At 38.1% G+C, this 21,656-nt stretch overlaps 1 protein-coding gene across 1 annotated transcript in view; it reads right to left on the bottom strand.

Annotated features, from left to right (window-relative positions):
- Positions 1-21,656, bottom strand: part of ENPP3 (ectonucleotide pyrophosphatase/phosphodiesterase 3) — an 88,044-nt gene that overhangs the window by 4,083 nt on the left and 62,305 nt on the right. The window contains exons 18-24 of the mRNA XM_055433134.2: positions 20,842-21,020; positions 19,158-19,209; positions 17,447-17,601; positions 9,989-10,124; positions 6,244-6,321; positions 5,432-5,564; positions 2,674-2,830 (exon numbers count right to left, since the gene is read on the bottom strand). Of these exons, the coding sequence (XP_055289109.2) occupies positions 2,674-2,830; positions 5,432-5,564; positions 6,244-6,321; positions 9,989-10,124; positions 17,447-17,601; positions 19,158-19,209; positions 20,842-21,020 (890 nt within the window). The remainder of the gene's footprint in view (positions 1-2,673; positions 2,831-5,431; positions 5,565-6,243; positions 6,322-9,988; positions 10,125-17,446; positions 17,602-19,157; positions 19,210-20,841; positions 21,021-21,656) is intronic.

Below are 21,656 nucleotides of genomic sequence, written 5' to 3'. Positions count from 1 at the left end.
TGTCACAATCTCTCTTATAATCATATGTCTCATTGTTCTATCTGATGTCATGCCCTGATTACTATTCTATCAATTCTTTAAAATCTTGGAATATGTCCAGCTTATTGGTCTTCATGTCTTAGTCAATAGAAATGATGCCTTATTAATTTTGAGAGTGTCTCCACTGTGTATGCACAGGAAAAGCTTTGTACCATTTGTGCTTTACCTTGAAGTGTAGGTGGAATTTTTAGCAGATAGAAAAGAAAGACATTCTAGAAGAGAGAAGCTCATGAGCAAGGACATGGAGGTAGGGAAAACTAAGAGCTGGTCAAGTAATTTCAAGAACTTCAGTTGACGTGAAACTTGGGTCTGCAAAGTCAACTGAGGGTAAATTGTGAAAAGCCTTAAGTACAGGCTGGGAGATTTTTGTTGTTTTTGTACAGTACTTTTATTCAGGGTAGATAGATAATCAAAGTTTGTGGATAAGAAAATACTCGTAATGAAAAGCTAAATTTTAAGATGAGGAACTTGGTCGTGGTATACAGAGGTAAAGGTGAAAAGGACAGGAGACAGTGAAATGACTGAAAATTCATTTTCAAAAGTCCTAATAGAAGGTTGAGATGGCTGGATGGCATCACCGACTCTGTGGACATGAGTTTGAGTGAACTCCGGGAGTTGGTGGTGGATAGGGAGGCCTGGCGTGCTGTGATTCATGGGGTCACGGAGAGTAGGACACGACTGAGCGACTGAACTGAACTGAACTGAACTGAATAGAAGGTAATAAGGGCCTAAACCAGGGATAGCAAATAGCTTCTTCTTTGCACACCCATTATGAGTGGCTACCTAGAACCACTATGATAAAGAACTCTTTATTCCTGATTGAGTGGAAAAGAGTGTCACACCAAGAGTATCAGTCACCAAAGTCTGCCACTGGAAGAGGAAGTGCATAATAACAGCTTCCCCTTGTCTCAACTAACTAAACTTCTGACAAGACAAATAGAAAGAGTTTCAACTATACAACATCTCCTGCTATACAAACAGCTTCTTGTTTGGAAACTCTTCATGGTTCTAGGACTGTGAGTGATCCATTGCTTAGTCTCTGACCTTTGCCCTCCATTTCTAGTCAGTGAAGGCAAACATCAAACACTGAAGTTCAAACCCTATCTTCAAGACTCAGCTAGAATGTTGCTTTCCTTACCAGAAAGTATTTCTCCTTTGAAATCCCACAACAGTTTTACCTGTCCCTCTTTGTGCCACTTATTTTTCTTTTCTCTATTTGACTAGGCTTGTCAGTGCTAGATTATGAGCCTTTTTTTTTTTTTGGTATAATTCATATCTGATTTATTTGTGTATTTCCCAGAGTACATAGCATGGTGAAAGCAGTTACATGTTCAATACCTGAAAGAATAGAGAGGAATCTCAACCTGGCCTAGAATTTAAGCTTTTATCCATCCCTAATAGCCCATGGGATTTTCCATGTGAACGCCCATTTCTACAAATCAGACGTGCCTACTTTTTAATTATCCTACCTACCTGCCAAAATAGTTCTCATTCCTAACTTCCCTTTCTTTTTCCTAATTGTCTACATTTAAAATCTCTGATTCAGCTTTGACTCTCCATTTTCCTTTGGCTCTTGCATCCAGGCAATTACCAAGTCCCTCCCTTCATTATCTCCACGGAAAAGTCTTTCTAATCTTTTCACTGTGTTCAAATGATGCCCATCTTTTAGGGCCTTACTTCCACCTCAGTTTACGTAACCATTATTGATTATTCCAGCCAGATGTGTTTTGAATTTGAAACAGTAAATCCTTATGACAATATTTGGCAATGAATCCCAACTTTGTAATGTCTCTTACTTTCTAATTTTTAAAATAATTCTTATATGATCAACTAACCCATTAATGTATCTGCATTTCATTTACATATATCATTTACATATCAAAGTTATATATGAACTCCTTGCTGGCAGAGACAATGTATTCCTTCCTGGTGCATTCTAAAACGTATCTGTCATGATACTGTGCAGTTACAAGGTATTCAATATATTTGTTGAATGACTTCAGTAAAGACCAATTATCAGGATGCATATTTTTTCTATGAAGAACATATATGAAGTCAAAGTAAATATTTACATGTAAGTTGACTTGATCCACAAGATTTTGAAGTGACCTAATACATGATGTTAAACAAGGAATGTCATTTGAACCAACTTATTTTGCAAATATATATATATATATAATGTATATATATATATTTTCAGACTTCACGTTTCAACTTGATGGGATTTTTATATTTACGTATTCACTTAAGAAACATTAATTATGTGCCAACTTTGAGAAAGAACCTTAAGGTATGCATTCAGAATAAAAGATTAATAAGCTACAACCCTTCCCTTATTAGTGAATGTGACTAAAATATATCTAAACAAAATATATATGACATGCATATATAAACACATGTTCATGCATATGTATGTTTAAATTAATATTTAAATATTCATGTTTAAATTAACATTAATTACATAGAGATCAGTAGTCTAAGGGAAAGTTCAAAAATGAGATCACATTTAGTACAACTCTAACCTAGGAAACACCTAAAATATGTACTGTAGTCAGAACCACTTTTATGAAAGCCCAGATGAGCTCTGATGAATCATTTTCTCTGGGGCCAGGGCCTCTCTGGGGGCATACTCACAGGACAACTTTCCATGTTGGTTGGTCGGTGAGGGATGACAAAGGGTAAGACGTCCAACCACCCAGGGCAGGCATCAGGGGTTTGGCTCTGATTTTTACAACTAGTCAACACCACGAAGTAGTGCGTTGGGATGGGAACACTGGTGTTGACTGCATGCCTAAAAACATAATTGAAAACATTTGATCTTATTATACTTTTGCTTCTAAAGATTATAAATGTCCATACATATATATATATATATATATATTTTAAAGAAACATCAAGGTAAAATTATAGCTAAAGAAAGTAAATAAATAGAAAATATAAAATCTTGTCATACATTTTTAAGACTTATTGAGTCAGAATCAAGATTTACAGAAGTCCAAGCTTGGTCATTCTATCATGGAAAATATTAGAATACAAAGAAAAGCAGAGCATGATATTCTGCTTCCTAGTTTTGTTGACTTTATACTTCCTAGTGACATTTTCTAATAGAGCAAGGGCTGGGAATGAAGGATCTGGGATTCCAAGACTAGCTGCACACTTTTACTGGACATTCAGTTCAGTTCAGTCGCTCAGTTGTGTCCGACTCTTTGCGACCCCATGAATCACAGCACGCCAGGCCTCTCTGTCCATCACCAACTCCCGGAGTCCACTCAAACTCATGTCCATTGAGTTGGTGATGCCATCCAGCCATCTCATTCTCTGTCGTCCCCATCTCCTCCCACCCCCAATCCCTCCCAGCATCAGAGTCTTTTCCAGTGAGTCAACTCGTCGCATGAGGTGGCCAAAGTATTGGAGTTTCAGCTTTAGCATCAGTCCTTCCAATGAACACCCAGGATTGATCTCCTCTAGAATGGACTGGTTGGATCTCCTTGCAGTCCAAGGGACTCTCAAGAGTCTACATTGGATGTGAACTAATCCTCTAATATTCTATGACTTTCTAAGTTTCCTCAACTTTAACATGGAGGTGATCCTGTGGTACCATTTTCACAGCATGCTGCTGCTGCTGCTGCTAAGTCACTTCAGTCGTGTCCGACTCTGTGCGACCCCAGAGACGGCAGCCCACCAGGCTCCCCTGTCCCTGGGATTCTCCAGGCAAGAACACTGGAGTGGGTTGCCATTTCCTTCTCCAATGTATGAAAGTGAAAAGTGAAAGTGAAGTCGCTCAGTCATGTCTGACTCTTAGCGACCATCAGTTCAGTTCAGTTCAGTTCAGTTCAGTCGCTCAGCCGTGTCTGACTCTCCGCGACCCCATGAATCACGCAGGCCTCCCTATCCATCACCAACTCCCGGAGTTCACTCAAACTCATGTCCACAGAGTCGGTGATGCCATCCAGCCATCTCATTCTCGGTTGTCCCCTTCTCCTCCCACCCCCAGGGATAAATTCATGCAACTGATTTGATGGTCCTTTAGTCTCAGATAACAAATATAAAAGTGCCTTTAAAAGTTTCAAGTGCAAAATAAAGGTAAGCTATTAGTGTGAGTCCACTAAAAGGAAAATGAACTGGTATAAGTAGTACTATGTTACTGTGATTTAGAATCAGAGCTAGACTGCCTGGGTTCTGGCTTTACTACTTAGCTGTGGAATTTACACAAGTTTATTAACCTCTCTGTGCTTCAGTTTCTTTTTCTGCTGCTGCTGCTAAGTCACTTCAGTCGTGTCCGACTCTCTGTGACCCCATAGATGGAAGCCCACCAGGCTCCCCCGTCCCTGGGATTCTCCAGGCAAGAACACTGGAGTGGGTTGCCATTTCCTTCTCCAATGTGTGAAAGTGAAAATGAAGTCGCTCAGTCGTGTCTGACCTTTAGCGACCCCACGGACTGCAGCCTACCAGGCTCCTCCATCCATGGGATTTTCTAGGCAAGAGTACTAAATGGGAGCTAATGGAATCTAACATGAGGATCTTTCTCAGATTAAATGAAGTATCTGTAAATGCTTAGAAGCGTACCTAGGATGGAATAAACTGCTATCAAAGCATTTGCTAGAACTATTACATGGTGAAAGACAGGATCAATAAACACTGACCGAAGGACAAGGCAAACAAAATTTAAAAGGTGACAAGCTTAGTTGGTCATAAATGTTATCTTATCAGAAGGTATAAGTAGAGATCATTCCTCTACATAGTCTAGGCTTAGACATTACAATAGTTCAGTACAGTCTATTTTGATAATAGAAAAATCATGGATGACACTTCAACTCTCTGTTCCTGTGTCCTGGATTCAGGAGTAATTCCTATCAATCTATATGACCAGGCTTAGTACAAAAATATGCAGCTTAGTTTACAAAGAGAGTTGTAAATATAAAGTTTATAAAGATAAACAGGACTAGTTTTCTACAGGACACCTATAATCTTTCCTGGGAGATACTTTCATGAATCATCCACTATTTGAAATATTGGGCAATATTTTAAATAGTCACTTCTTGATTTTTTTATTTATTGCTGAACTGGTTCTCTACTTTCTGATAGAACAGTGAGCATTCCCTACCGCCTTAGCCTTGACAAAACTGTTTTCCTTTCTCATTAGTTTAGAAATTTTCCAAATAAAAAATTTGCTAAACCTTTCCTGGACATTTTTTTCTTTGCCTGTTAGTTTAAATCTTTGCCATATAAAAATTTTGTGAAGTATTTTGATAGACTAGTTGAAAATGGTCAACAATTATATCTCTACATAAATATGTAGTAGAATACTGAGCTCTAATTTAAAATATTTAGGTTTCCCCTTATGATACCGTATTGCTAAATCAAAATGTTCATTTGGTTTCAAATTACTTACTGTGCAATTTCATCTGGAGCATCAAAATGGCCATCATAATTATAATCAAATATTGGTCCACTAACCACATTGACTCCATTTCTTTCCATGGCATATTTTACAAGGAGAACACTATGGAAGTAATCCCACATGGCTGAAAATAAAGGAATAAAGTGCTTAAAATATCTGCCTTTATTGAACATGGAAATATTTTCTATTATAAACAGGTACATTTAAATAGCATCTAATTCTACTTCAATACTTGTCAGTGGTCATTGAGGAATTCTGCAAAATAGTCTAAGCAACAAAAATAAACAGCCACATCCATGGTAGTTTTTTGTTGTTGATGTAGTTGCAGTCTTGAAATTATAGTTAAATATGCCTCCAAATGGCTTCCTAGGGCTGAACTGCTTTGGGGACAGTATTAAACAATAGTCAGAACATACATATGGCCTTTTTAATTATGACTCGGGACAAACACATTTCATTTACTTATGGTGAGTGTCAGTAAAATTTTATTTTGTATAGAAATAATACATTTGCATTATTATATACAATTGTATATACAGAAATACAAATGTGTACAATTTTTAAAAGTTTTATTTTGTGGTTAGCTCTTTATAGTAAAATTAGGATTAAAATATTATCAAATTGCTAGCAACAAGTCACCCAAAGTTGAAGGTGAAAAGAATTTATGTTAGATATCCTTCCTGTTTCTGTATTTAAAACATAAGAACAAAATGACTAATAACGGAAACAAATTTCAGTTAAGGATGTGTCTAGTTCAGAAGTTCAAAGAGTCACCAAAATTAATAATCTAAGTATATACTTACTTTTGAATGCTTCATACATAGGGACCAAATTACTTGTAATTAAAGCATCATATTGACTATTGGAAGTTCTATTGTTTGCTGCAAAACAAATAAATCTTATTAACTCTATCTACAAAAGAAAATATGACATTCTCTATAATGGCCTATTACTATTACATATTAATGTAAATTTATTAACACACAAAACACAGTCACAAAGTACTCTCTGCTAGACGTCATTCATAATGCAGGCAGTCTTCTGCATCTGATACCTTGCGGATGGTTGGTGACCCTCAAGAAGATGTGTCCATGTCCTCAGATGTTCAAGCAGGCTTTAGAAAAGGCAGAGGCACCAGAGATCAAATTGCCAACTTCCGCTGGATCATGGAGAAAGCAAGAGAGTTCCAGAAAAACATCTATTTCTGCTTCATTGACTATGTCAAAGCCTTTGACTGTGTGGATCACAATAAACTGTGGAACATTCTGAAAGAGATGGGAATACCAGACCACCTGACCTGCCTCTTGAGAAACCTGTATGCGGGTCAGGAAGCAACAGTTAGAACTGGACATGGAACAACAGACTGGTTCCAAATAGGAAAAGGAGTACGTCAAGGTTGTATATTGGCACCCTGCTTATTTAACTTATATGCAGAGTACATCATGAGGAACGCTGGGCTGGAAGAAGCACAAGTTGGAATCAAGATTGCCGGGAGAAATATCAACAACCTCAGATATGCAGATGACACCACCCTTATGGCAGAAAGTGAAGAGGAACTCAAAAGCCTCTTGATGAAAGTGAAAGAGGAGAGTGAAAAGGTTGGCTTGAAGCTCAACATTCAGAAAACAAAGATCATGGCATCTGGTCCCATCACTTCATGGGAAATAGATGGAAAAACAGTGGAAACAGTGTCAGACTTTATTTTTTGGGCTCCAAAATCACTGCAGATGCTGATTGTAGCCAGAAAATTAAAAGACGCTTACTCCTTGGAAGGAAAGTTATGACCAACCTAGATAGAATATTAAAAAGCAGAGACATTACTTTGCCAACAAAGGTCCGTCTAGTCAAGGCTATGGTTTTTCCCGTGGTCATGTATGGATGTGAGAGTTGGACTGTGAAGAAAGCTGATTGCCAAAGAATTGATGCTTTTGAACTGTGGTGCTGGAGAAGACTCTTGAGAGTCCCTTGGACTGCAAGGAGATTCAACCAGTCCATTCTAAAGCAGATCAGTTCTGGGTGTTCATTGGAAGGACTGATGCTAAAGCTGAAAGTGCAATACTTTGGCCACCTCATGCGACGAGTTGACTCACTGGAAAAGACTCTGATGCTGGGAGGGATTGGGGGTGGGAGGAGAAGGGGATGACAGAGAATAAGATGGCTGGATGGCATCACAGACTCGATGGACATGAGTTTGAGTGAACTCCGGGAGTTGGTGATGGACAGAGAAGCCTGGCATGTTGTGATTCATGGGGTCGCAAAGAGTCAGATACGACTGAGCGACTGAACTGAACTGAACTATCATCCCATCACCTCAGAAGGTGATAGGTAGGAAAATAGAGTCTTCACAGGTGTAATTAAACTAAGGCTTCAAGATGAGATTATACTGAATTTACAAAGAAAGTGAATTTTTAGTTGCTCAGTTGTGCCCAACTCTTTGGGACCCATGGATTGTAACCCACCAGGCTCCTCTATCCATGGAATTCCCCAGGCAAGAGTACTGGAGTGTGTTGCATTTCCTTCTTCAGGGGATCTTCCCGACCAAGGATTAAACCCTGGTCTGCTGCCTTGTAGGCAGATTCTTTACCATCTGAGCCACCAGAGAAGCCCTTTAGTGACTGGTATCCTTATAAAGAGAAGGTGGGTTGAAAAGAGGAGATATTTGGAGGAGAAGGCCATGTGAAGATGGAGGCAGAGACTGATTGATTCAGCTCCAAGCCAAGCAACACCTGGAGCTCCCAGACACTGGAAGACCTAAAGAAGGATCCTCCCCTAGATTCTCTTCTGTAAAGAGAGTGTGGCCCTGTTGACACCCTGATTTCAGACTTCTGACCTCTAGAACTTGAGAGAATAAAGCTCTGTTATTTAAGTCATTGAGTCTGTGGATAATTTATTACAGCAGTTTCTAAAGCAAATATAATACTGATAGGAAAGCATCGATACTGAATATACATAAGATAATAATGCTGTGATAAATAGTTATTCCAAAATAAAATTTTCTTAAGAAAGAGTTTTAACTCAATAAAGACTGCTGACAGCACCACAAATGATTGACTTTGAAGACTCATGGACATGACGTCTAGCAGAGTGTGTGCTGGGTGTGTGTACCCTGGACCCAGACTCCTGGGGTTGGAATCCCAGCTCTGCTGCCCACCAGCTGACCCACTGGGCAATATGCCATGTCCCTCTGTGCTTCATTTGTCTCATAACATCTCTCACTGAAATATTGAAAGGATTTAAATTCCTGCAAGCCTATGAGTGTTTCTTATAACACTATTTATATTTAAACTGCACTTGGCTAACTTAACTAATACTCTATTGAAAGGCCAATGTATGGGCACCAAAAGGCAAAGAGAAGCAAGATTTTTTGGCTTTTTTCTTTAAGATTTCACATGCTGTTCACAGTCCTCAGATCCTCTATGACTTTTCTACTTTTTAAATTAAACTCTGAAAGTTGGAAAGTCAATAGACATTATCTTCTTTTCAGAGAAAAATAAGAATTTGCCCAGAATGGAAGTGCTAACAGAATTTGTAATGGAAAATTAGAAGGGAGTTTCATTCTAGCCTTAATATTTTTTGAGACAAGCTGTTTAGCTTTTAATTTCATTTCCTTATCAAGGAAAACATTTATAAATCAACCAGTATCTTAAGGCTTAATGGACACTATTTTATGGTTCAATTTAAAGATTTTTGTTGATCAAATGTTGCAACTATTTAAGATTTGTCCTAGGGTTTACATACATTTGATGGAGCTCTAATTGTCTCTAGAGATTGTAGTAAGATACATCAGTTTATTATCCTAATTCTGTTAGGAATTTTACATCAACGTAATATTTGCTTTCATTGAGCCTTTTCTCCCCCACTGTAAGCCTCAGAATCCCTGAATTATAAATCTCTAAAGTGACCTCTTTGGTTATGGCTTCCAGAAAACTGAAGCCAAATATCTGGAGAAAACCCTTTCCCAGAAGTTAAAATTGTTGAAAATCTCTTGAGTAAATTAAGGAAATGACAACCCTTGCTGAACAGAGATTTGAGTTTTAGAAAAATCACACCGGCGTTTGCATGTTCCCAGGAGAAAAGCTTTCTGAAAAAATATTTCAAGTTCATTCAGCTGCTTAATCCACAGTTTAAAGCTGTTGGGTATACAGCATGAGCAAAAGACCCAAATTCCAGGCTAATTTGTCTTCATACGCACAGCTGCATTCTCCAAGCAAGCCTTAGCTTGGCCAGTCATCAGGGAAAAAAAATTGTTTTTTTAGACGCATGTGTCCTTCTCCAAAGAGACTCCAGTTTTAAAATTAAACTTAAACCTGCCGAACTCTCTGAACATCTGGGCCAGATCAGAGCTGATGTGTGGTTCCCAGTGCAAAATTTATTAGTTTTTATTATAGCTGTTGCACTGCTCCAGGCTGGCCCACAACCACTGGAAGCCTCCTGGGCAGCTAGTTTAGCCCAAGCAGGTAGTTTTGGTGGGGAGCATATGTTTAAGGCACATGCCCACATCCAGCTGATGAGGGCTTAGCTGCTGCTCTAAAAAAGAGTTATACAAACCAGGAGGATAGAGGAAGCCGTGGGTGATATTCTTGTCTGCTAAAGAGAAGGAACAATTCTGGCTCTCAGAAGGAGCCACCCTGACATCAGCCCGCAGACAGTCTGGGACAGTGGGAGGAAGAGGCGATGTGTCTCCCTGTTGAAAGAGAGAAGAAAAAAAAAGATGACGCCCACGTGTGGCTCACCCATCCCCTTATATGGTTTGTAACTTCCCTAGAATGTTTTTCATTTAACCTTTTCCTATTTTCTTAGTGAATCAGGTCTACGCAAGCAATGGAAATGGATGTCTTCAGCAATGTTTTCTTCTGTGGTTCCCTTCTGGCTAGGGACACAGGGAGGGCAAATCAAATACACTTTGGAAAGGATTATTTGCAGAATAAAACCTGAATTGAGTACAGAGAAGTAATGAGAGCTACAGCTAAAAATCCAAATCCTTTTTGGGACCTAACTTTTAGGTGGTAATTTAGATTGTGCTTGCAATTAAAAATTTTAAATAAATATAAACAATTTATTTTTAAAATATAGATATAATTAAAAATAGTACTCTTCAGTTGAACAAGAACTTCTAGTTAACCTAAGATTAACTTAAAGAAGCTATAGTTGTATGAATTTACTTAATTGGGAACTTTAATAAGTTTGTAGCTATGCTTTATTGATTATGAAATATAAGAATTTTTAAAAATTTTCTTTGCAACTTTATTTAAAGAATAACACATTAATTTATTTACTAGCAGGTATCCTATAAATGTACCACCTAAGTACTTAAGGTGATATAGTATTATATAATCATACTTTGATTAGCATATAATTATGAGTATATAAACATTTTGCTATTCATTTAATTTTTTCAGAGATCTTGATTCATAAGCTCTCTATTGCCCGCTGCGTACTTATTTCTTAAACAATTCTTTTGCAATTTATAAAAGAGAAGATTAAATTAGAATGTTCTTTATCTGTTCACTATATTGTGTTAAAAACAAAAGTTAGCTATGGTGTCTAACAAGGGGGCTGCAAGAGTTGGACACAACTCAGTGACTAAATCACGACTACCTCTAAAACATATGCGGTGATTATTTTATAACACAGGCATATATCAAATCATCACACTGTACACATTATAAACTTACACAATGTTATATGTCAATTATATCTCAATAAAGTTGGGGGAAAATAAATAAAATGCACCAGATCAGTTAACAAAGGAAAAGGCAAGTTACACTGTGTGCTAGCCCCAAGATGAGATTTAGAACAGATAGGAGATGATGAGGGGAAGGACAAGTGGACAAAGTACCCCTAACAAACTGCAGTACTCCACTTGAAAAAACAACTGTACAGAAGTTGAGTAAATGTCTCAACTTGATTGTACACAAACATTTATCTTTGCTTCCTTCTGAAATCCTAATAAAAGAACAGTAATGATGAAGACACATAAGAGATGCTAAAAATTTTTCAGAAACAGGAAGTTAAAGAAACGTATTTGTTTACTACTGTAACCTTGACTTGGTGAACCAGTGAACATTGACAATCAAGAGCCTGTGGTTGGGGAAAGCCCAAAGAAGCCAATTCTTTCTGTAGAACACCAGGAGCGCAGAACTTGGGAGTCTCCTAACGACAGGGGATGTGTGTAAAGTTAGAAAGAGGAGGATAGGTTGAAAGTCTGTAAAAGAGGCCAGACAGAATGTTTGCTCAGTGGAGAGGTTGAACCAGAAGGACAACCAGTCTAAAGGACATGTACACAGCAATGGAATTATATTTAAAAATCTATGTACTGAATGGTAAGATTCCCTCCAGCCTCATCGCCCCTGTGTATGTTGATTCAGATTAGAAGTGTCCTTTCTTTGGAAAACAAACCAGCCTGAAAAGAAAAAAGATACAATTGAGAGTCTCCAACAAGATGTCTGGTTCTCCTAATTAATCTATAATGAAGCCTATCAGCTGGCAAGCCCCAGGCCTGTAGCTTAGTGTCTCACCCTTAAAGCATGAGCTGATAGCCAAGGACCATCAGAGATATTCACTGCGGTTGGGAAGAGAAACCAAGAAGAAAAACAGACAATGCAGAGAGTAGAAGAAAACTCTCTTCTTAGATAGATGAGTGTATATGTGGTATCACAGAGAAAGAGCAGAAAGCATTTTAACAGGAAGGAGATAACAGAAAGAGTTCTTGGGATTTAAAGATAAGACAGCAAAAATAAAATTTTCAATAAGCTCTAGAAAATAAAATTGCAGCTATTTCTCAAAAAGTGAATTAAAAACAAGAGATAGAAAAAAGGGAGACGCATATAAAAACATTGGAAGCCTAATATCATATTAATTTTGAAGAAAACATTTCTAAAATTCTAAAGCTATTTCATAATTATGCATATATTTAGAATAAAAACATTTTGAGATGTACATTTGAGATGAAGTCTCAAATATATATCTTCCCTTCTTCCTTTCTTAGGAAGCTCCTCAGTGATATATAGCCACCAAAACAAGGAGTAGGTTAAGAAATATGAAGGTATTTGTATTAGATACAGTATATCCACTCTCACCATTTATTTCATTGTCCTTCTGGTGATGGATATTAGAATGCTAAAAGCATTTGTTCACATTCTTTCAAAAACATACAATGAACAATTCTGAATGACCAGGTTTCTTTACTTGGTAGAAAGGGGCACATAAAGATGTTGCAGGGACTTCCCTGGTGGTTCAATGGTTAAGACTTCATGCTTCCATTGCAGGGGGCAGAGGTTCAATTTCTGGTCAGGGAAGTTCTGCATGCCACTAGGTGCAGCCAAAAAAAAAAAAAAATGTTGCAAAGTGAGAGAACCAGGGAGACTTACAGCTAACCCAGTAAGCCATATAGACACCCAGAATATTGTGAGTTGATGTTTCATCCTGCCATCTTTTCTGAGTTCCTTAGAGTTTTTTTAAGTCAGAGGATAGAAAGTCAGGAAAACAATAAATAGAACTCAGACACTCGGATGAAATCTGAACTCTCGCTCTCAAAATTCTTCAAGGGAAGTAGATGATGAACCCAGACAGGAAAGTGAGATACTTTCATTTCTAGTTGGGCATGAAGACAAAGCAGAACTTAAAAAGGGATACAATTATTTTTATTGAAATTATAAACTCTCCTTATCTGTAGGCTGAATGTCAAAGCTAAAACATGTTTATAGGAAGATGGAATAACTGCTATCTTGCTTTATGGCAAGAATAACAATTATACATGTTTTAAAATTATTTTTCTGGTCATGTTCTTTTTTTTCTATAGGGAAAAATATTTATTACAGTTCAAAAAAAAATCTTTTGCAATACACAATAATATCCCTAGTTTTTAAAGACTCACAAAACATATTTGGGTCATAATTTATAATATCAGTGCTAACTGTGGTGCTGGAGAAGACTCTTGAGAGTCCCTTGGACTGCAAGGAGATCCAACCAGTCCATTCTAAAGGAGATCAATCCTGGGCGTTCATTGGAAGGACTGATGCTAAAGCTGAAACTCCAATACTTTGGCCACCTTATGAGAAGAGTTGACTCACTGGAAAAGACTCTGATGCTGGAAGGGATTGGGGGCAGGAGGAGAAGGGGACGACAGAGAATGAGATGGCTGGATGGCATCACCGACTCGATGGACATGAGTTTGAGTGAACTCCGGGAGTTGGTGATGGACAGGGAGGCCTGGCGTGCTGTGATTCATGGGGTCGCAAAGAGTCGGACACGACTGAGCGACTGAACTGAACTGAACTGAACAAGCTTTAGTAACAAAAAAGACTTTGTAAAAAGACCATCATTGGAAATATACACATATGTATACACATGTGTACATATATGTGTGTATATATATCCCTCTCCCTGTATATAGGCAGAGGGAGCTATCTTTCAAAGTGTGCTAGATTTTCTTCTCTGAAAAAGCCCTTTGACTTCATATTCAATTTCTGAATTGTATATGCTAAATAATAATTGTAATTCTTGCTGTTTTAAATTTTCTACCTAGCAACAACAACAACAACAAAAGCAAACACTTTACATCTTCCTGCTGAGGAAGCACAGAAGCAAAATCCTTATGCAGTCTGATCAACCTTAACAGTTCTGAAGCAATTGCTCTAGGACCTTGATTTCAAATCACAACTACTTCCCCAAAACTCTTGAGATAATAACAACAACAATGAGAAAACCCACCAAAGCCACAGAGAAACAAAAGCTGCATAAAACTTAAAGACACAAGCCAATTGGGTCCACACTCCAAAAAGTGCTTATTTAAAGTCTGATTTTTCAAACACAGAGCTGATTTACAACATTTTTTATGTGAATCTCAAAACATCCTTGTATGTAATTTTCTTGAACCACAACATACTAACGGAGTAATTTCTGAATTAGAAAGCAGAAAATTGCTAGAATTCCATCCTGTCACATGGAGGGAGAAATACACAAGCAGTTCTGTGGGACCAGTGAAAGGACAGGAACTTTGGGTAACAAAGACGCTTGTTTTAAAACAATAACAAAAAAAGAATTGTACTAAACTCCCAGTCTGAGCCCACTTAAAATCTCTCTGCCTCTAGTTTCCGCTAAAGCTCATGTAAATTCAGGAATGCAAGACAGCAGGGGAAAGTATTAAAAACATAAACATTCCGCTTAACACCACATAATCCCTGGTACCTAGATTTTTCGAGGCCATGAACATACTGCCCCTCTCAAAATTAAAAACAAAACAGAAATTATTTTAAGGGATGAATAGCTTCATATTTGTTTCATAGTGTGCTTCACAGTATATTCAGTGTATGAAAATCACAAATAACTGTGCCTATTAAGAAATTGATGTCTCCATTAACCATATATATGAACTCAGGTAACTTTGTGAAATATTTGCCCACGTTGGAAAACAACATGAGTGCTTGTCTGCCACTGGTCACAATTAAACCATTGTCAGCAGGAGAGTTGGCTTTGAGAACACATAAAGCCTTAATTAGTTGTGGGAAAATATGCTTATTTTTCTCCAAAAATCTTGAATTGGAACAAGAAGAGTAAATAAACTGGATACCACTGATCACTTCCTTTCTATAAAAAGAGATGGAATATCTGTATCCTTAGCAAGAACAGTAATGAGTAGGGGTTTGTCATCAGAATCTTTGTATCTAAAATACCAATTTTCTCTACAAAAATAGCTCCTGATTATTTACCTTTCTGGTTGGGAGTCTGGTTAGGAGTCCTGCTTTCTCTTTAGCTCTTTAAAAATAATGGTTGGGATTAATTTATCCAATGCATTCACTCAGTAAACATTTACTAGACAGCTGTATGGTCCTGGGGAATGCCTTAAATAAAACCATTCCTGCCATGAGTGAGTGCTTGGGTTGATTTTTGGCAGACTGATTTTTGCTTTTATTTATTTTTCCCTAATTGTTAATGAGGTTCAATTGCTTGGTCCATATCTTTTGCCCATTTATTAAGTAAGATGCTTGTAATTCTCTTGTTTATTGGCAGAAATTTACTGCCTGTTCTATATCCTAATTACTATTCCATATACTCATCACTTATTTCTTATGGTGGTGGTTTAGTCACTAAGTCAGGTCCAACTGTTTACGATCCCATGGACTGTAGCCTGCCAGGCTCCTCTGTCCATGGGATTTCCTAGGCAAGAATACTGGAGTGGGTTGCCATTTCCTTCTCCTGTATACTCATCATTTGTTTCTTATATGTAATGCAAATCCACCCATAACTTAGCTTTTTGCCACACGTGAGTTGAACTGTGAAGAAAGCTGATCACCGAAGAATTGATGCTTTTGAACTGTGGTGTTGGAGAAAACTCTTGAGAGTCCCTTGGACTGCAAGGAGATCCAACCAGTCCATTCTAAAGGAGACCAATCCTGGGTGTTCATTGGAAGAACTGATGCTAAAGCTGAAACTCCAATACTTTGGCCACCTTATGAGAAGAGTTGACTCACTGGAAAAGACTCTGATGCTGGGAGGGATTGGGGGCAGGAGGAGAAGGGGACGACAGAGAATGAGATGGCTGGATGGCATCACCGACTCGATGGACATGAGTTTGAGTGAACTCCGGGAGTTGGTGATGGAGAAGGAGGCCTGGCGTGCTGTGATTCATGGGGACGCCAAGAGTCGGACACGACTGAGCGACTGAACTGAACTGAACTGAATGTCAATTAATCAACTTCCTTTGAATTATTTTAGTTTCTGTTGTTCTATGTATTAAGAAATCCTTCCTTATCCTAATGCCATAGAGATATACACAAGAGAAAATATGGGTTTGCTGTTCACATCTAGGTCTATAATTTCACCAGTAATTTAATTTTGTATATGGTGTCAAGTAAGGAGCTGAGACTTTTTTTTTCTTATGGAAGCCAATTGTCTCAGTGACATTAATTAAAAAGGAGTTTGCCAAATAATAAAAAAAGAAAAGAGGATTTAAACAGTTGGATTCTCAACTTCAATCTGGAGAGACCTGACACCTATTCCGTTCCGTTCTGTCGCTCAGTCGTGACCGACTCTTTGCGACCCCGTGGACTGTAGCCTACCAGGCTTCTCCGTCCATGGGATTCTCCAGGCAAGAATACTGGAGTGGGTTACCGTTTCCTTATGTACATGTAAGTCTAGCCTGACTTCTTAGAGTGCTAAACCCTTAAGGAGAAAATTACTTCTTATTCACATTATGTTTATTGTACCATGGTACACAACAGATAGTATATAGTATTTTAAAGTAATCAAATAAATAACAAAACCTTTTATAAATTAATTACCATCACCTCTCAGGTGCACCCACCAATACTTGGGAAATACCAAATGAAACAAGTGCCTCTGTACTTCCTGTTGCTTCTCCTTGAAATCTTTTTTCTGCCTGCCATACCAGTTGGCCAGCTGGCCTGTAAACACTCTACTTTCTTCAAGCAAAACACCAAGTATCCCTCTTTTGCCCTCATGTAGCACCTTCAAGTACTTGTAAGTAAAACCTGGGACACTGTCTTACAAGCCACAGGCCCAGTGGGCTCCTTTTGGTATCTCCACTGAAAATCAAAATTCGGTATTCTAAATGTCAAAGAACTACAAATTGGGTCATCTGTAGTGATGTGGATGAAACTAGAGTCTGTCAAACACAGTAAAGTAAGTTAGAAAGAGAAAAACGAATATCATATCTTAACACATATGTGGAATCTAGAAAAATGAAACTGATGAACCTATTTGCAGGGCAGGAATACAGAGAAGCTCAGCTCAGTGCTCTTTGATGAACGAGAAGGGTGGGATATGGGGGCTGAGAGGGAGGTTCAAGAAGGACGGGATGTATATAATGTATGTACACATATGGTTGACTCACATTGTTGTACAGCAGAAACTAACACAACATTGTAAAGCAATTATAGTCCAATTTAAAAAATAAATTAAAAAAATAGTATCACTCTGAAAGAAAAACCAAACAAGCTACAATTTCTTTCCAGCCTCTGCGGATCAATGGACACAGGAACTTACTGGTTTAGGGACCGTATATGAGCTCCAAAGAGGCATCCTGAGAATTTTGTCAAATCCACTGACATATTCCCTGTGATATAGGAGACAGGGCTCCTTGTTCTTCTGTATAAGCCTGGGCCTCCCAAATGGCAAATTTAGTTTCTCTGTTGCTGTTACTAAAATAAAAATAACATAAAATAAAAATGTGAAATTAGCAAATGTTTCTATTGCACAGCCTGTTTCTGAGCTCTTGGCTCAGATGGTAAAGAATCTGCCTGCAATGCAGGAAACCCAGGTTCAATATCTGGGTCAGGAAGATACTCAGGAGAAGGGAATGGCAACCCATTGCAGTAAATAATTGTTGCCTGGAGAATTCTATGGACAGAGGAGCCTGGCAGTCTACAGTCCATGGGGTCTATGCATAGAAACCACCCATCTCTGATGGATTACTAGTTTCCAGGTACTCTGGTAACTCTTTTACATATTTAACCTCTTTGAGTCTAACAACAACCCTATGAGGTAGGTGTTATCATTCCATTCTACAAATTATGCAACTGAGGCTTAGATAAATTACTTAGCTAAATAGCTAACAGTTCACAAGACATATTTGAAGAGATAAAAACCTTAAAATTAAAAGCACATACTTATAACAAAGATTAATTACTTTACTCATTGTCCTAGGAAAGAAATTGGAATTTTATTAAAAGTATGTCCTAATGTATTTATTCTTTTTTGTTTGCCATTATAATCTAGATTTCATCAAGCACTGATGGCTAAAAATCCTGCAAAGTATTTATGCCATGGAATAACAGTAGATTATAAGATCATCAAAATAGCCAACATATTTACTGAACTTTTACTGTGTGAAAAGCACTATCCTAAGTACAGACATATGTTAACTCATTCAATCTTCATAACAGGTCTAAAAATAGGTATTTCCATTTTACAAATGACAAAACAGGCCTAGAGAGTTTGGTACAAGAATACTTAAAAGATAACAGGTTGACAATAGTTAATCATACAGGATTTCACATTTGAAACTGACTGAGAGCAAACCTTTAAAATCCTCATTAAAGAAAAAAAAAAAAAAACTGTGTATGGGGACAGATGTTAAATAGACTTATTGTGATGGTCATTTCACAATAAACACAAATATCAAATCACTATATTGTATACCTGAAACTAATATAATGTTACATATCAATTAAACCACAATTAAACATTTTTTAAAGTAAAAAAAGGGATAACAGGTAATAATTATATTACTTCAGACACTTCTAAATTCTTTCTACCCATCCGCTCTTTTAATCTTTGTAGTTACATGAGATGAGTACTATTTTTTTTATAGATAAGAAATCTGAGATACAGATACAGAAATCTGATATACAGAGAGGTTAAGTAACTTGGCCCAGGTTACACAGCTGGCAAGCAATAGACACAGGACTTAAACCCAGGCAGTTTGTCTTTTCACATCTATAAAAGTGAATAGAGGACTATATATAGGTGATGCACAGCCATTTCAAGGAGTCTGTACCAGCCTCGGAACCGCTGTAACTACTGAATACTTGTGATGTTGTAATTAGATCTGTGGTATTTTTTCCTCCTGTGTATTGACAATAAAATCTGCATGGTCAAAAGAGACTGTAGGCTTATTTCAGAGAAGCCCCAAAAGACAATATGGTGTTTTGTTGGGCTAAACATCAAAGACTTAATATAGTTTCTCTTGACTTACTTTCATCTTGGGTGAGATTTAGCATTTGATTCACGCGTTCGAGGTCAGCATTCTGCAAGATAATGTGGGAGATGGGGAAGAAGTGAATCAAAGTAACAACGTATGTTTTACAAGGTATCAAGATTATTTCTGTAGTAATCGCATAAATATTTTACTACTGAACAAAAAGGTCAAACTAACTTGAGTTTAAATTCCAGTTCTTTCACTAACTTAGAAATAGGGAGATATTAGTACTCGCAGGAACACATTTTTTGTGTGGGAGGTTGCAAAGAACAATTGATGAGGCTGATCATTTTGACTATGATTGGAATCAACTTCTAAGCTGGGATGACAGCATCCCGGGGCTTCTCAAGTTTCAATATACGTGTATGCAACTCCCTTGACATCTTGCTTCAGTGCAAATTTTGGTTCGGTCTATGCCTGAGCTCAGTAAGGCCTGAGATTCTGGATCTCCAGTCAGCTTGCAAGTGATGCAGATGTTGACCCTGGGACCACACTTTGAGCAGGAAGGGACCCTCCTTACAGAGAACTTGTGTTTTCCAGTCAGATAGACCGAGCTTCTGTGACATTGGACAATTCGCCTAACTTTTCAGAGTCCTCTTTATCTCTAAAGAGGGGAATAAAACACCTGCTTCATAACATTTATTATCATTACTTTAAATAGTGGTTCTACTGAGGTTATCTGGAGCAGTGGGAAACCCACACCCTTACTCTGATCTTCAATGTATATTAGATTTTTTGCAGGAAGCTTAGATTTTTGTCCCTTTAAATCATTTTTGGTTGGTAATTTATTGATGCCTTTATTTCTGTGATATAATGTTATTTTGAGGATTAGAGAATGGAAAGTCTTCCCTGTCCCCTGATTATATGAAACAATTCTTACCTGAGGCAGCAACTGATTACTTAGCTTTACACCCACCCTTGGAACTTGGCATCAAGTGTACCTTGACATTAGTTTGAGCTTGATAGACTCCTGATAACTGCACTCCAATTCCATTCTGAAATCCCAGCCCCACCCATGTGCTCCAATTCCTATAGAGGTGTAGGGCTTTCTCCTTGTATTTTGAGTTCCCATTCTGATTGCTAGCCTTAGGGAGACCCCTCTTAGCACTGGAATCTCACCTTGTTGAGAGTCTCCAGGAATCTGAAATCCTACTCCTGAACTAGCTTTGGCACTTGACCACTAAAAAGACCTTCCCAGTGCTGACTGTCAACCAGTCTCCAAGCATTGATCAAATACCTCCCACTGAAAATGCTAGACTCCCTGCTGAGCAGACTCCACACCACCTACCCTAGTGGGTGTATCTGATGCTAAATCTCAGTCCTTGGCCCCTCTAAGTATTATTGTTCTGAAATAACCAAGTTTGACCATATGATTCTTAAGCTGTAGGAGAGGTAGTTTATGAGGGAAATCAAAGGGAGCCCCAGGATTAAACTTTTTTGAATGACCAAGGACAGTTAGCCCACCATGGAGTAACAATTGACAAATAGTGCTTTCCAGTTTAAAAAACATACCCAAAAACTTAATTTTGCAATGTATTTCTTATTTCCAGGTAAGGTTCAGAGAAACTACATACTCATTTAGAAAATATCTGAGCTAAATTAGAAACCTGGCTGTTATCTACCCTGGTTATAGATGAGCTTACCCTTTACACTCTTATGGATCCATAAAGTTATTACTTACATTTTGTAGTCTGGAGCATGAACATGCTAGAGTATCTGTGGGCAATGGAGCAGTAAAGCCACAAACAGAAAACTTTGACAATTCCTCTGCATGGGATGGTTCATAAAAAGGCACCTTTAGAAGATGGTTTAAACTACCATGGGTACCATTGTTTGGTGCTGGTTGAATGTGTAGCAGATCTGTTTAAAATATAAATTCAAAGGAGTTTTAAGTTAGAAGGCAGCAACATCTATGCAGAAGATGATAGAAAGCAAACACCTGCTGTTTATTTCTTTAATAAATTCTGCTGTATACGCCATTTGGTTTACCAGGTTTCCATTTCCTTCCCAATTTACCTACCTAGTCTTTCTAGAAAATAGGAACAGTTGCTATAAATAAGCCACAGGAATATTCATGAACTGTTCCTGTTCCTCCAGAGAAAAGTGTCTTTGCTTAAATGGTCACTTTATGCCTTAAGCATATCATGGTTTTCTAGCATAAAAAGCTCGGAGAAGGCAATGGCCCCCCACTCCAGCATTCTTACCTGGAGAATCCCAGGGACAGGGGAGCCTGGTGGGCTGCCATCTATGGTGTCGCACAGAGTCAGACACGACTGAAGTGACTTAGCAGCAGTAACAGCATAAAAAGCTATACTTTTAGTAAGAACAAGTTTGTGTGCTTAGTCGCTCAGTCGTGTCCGACTTTTTGTGACCCCGTGGACTGCAGCCCATCAGGCTCCTCTGTCCATGAGATTCTCCAGGCAAGAATACTGGAGCGAGTTGCCATTTCCTTCTCCACGGGATCTTCCTGACCCAGGGATCAAACCCAGATCGAAT

Source organism: Moschus berezovskii, chromosome 10 (genome assembly GCF_049115385.1).
Source record: "Moschus berezovskii isolate FMDL1 chromosome 10, NW_MosBer_1.0, whole genome shotgun sequence".
In the NCBI taxonomy this organism is placed as follows: domain Eukaryota; kingdom Metazoa; phylum Chordata; class Mammalia; order Artiodactyla; family Moschidae; genus Moschus; species Moschus berezovskii.
Note: the sequence above shows the minus strand (reverse complement) of the source record. Positions and strands in the feature narration are given on the sequence as shown.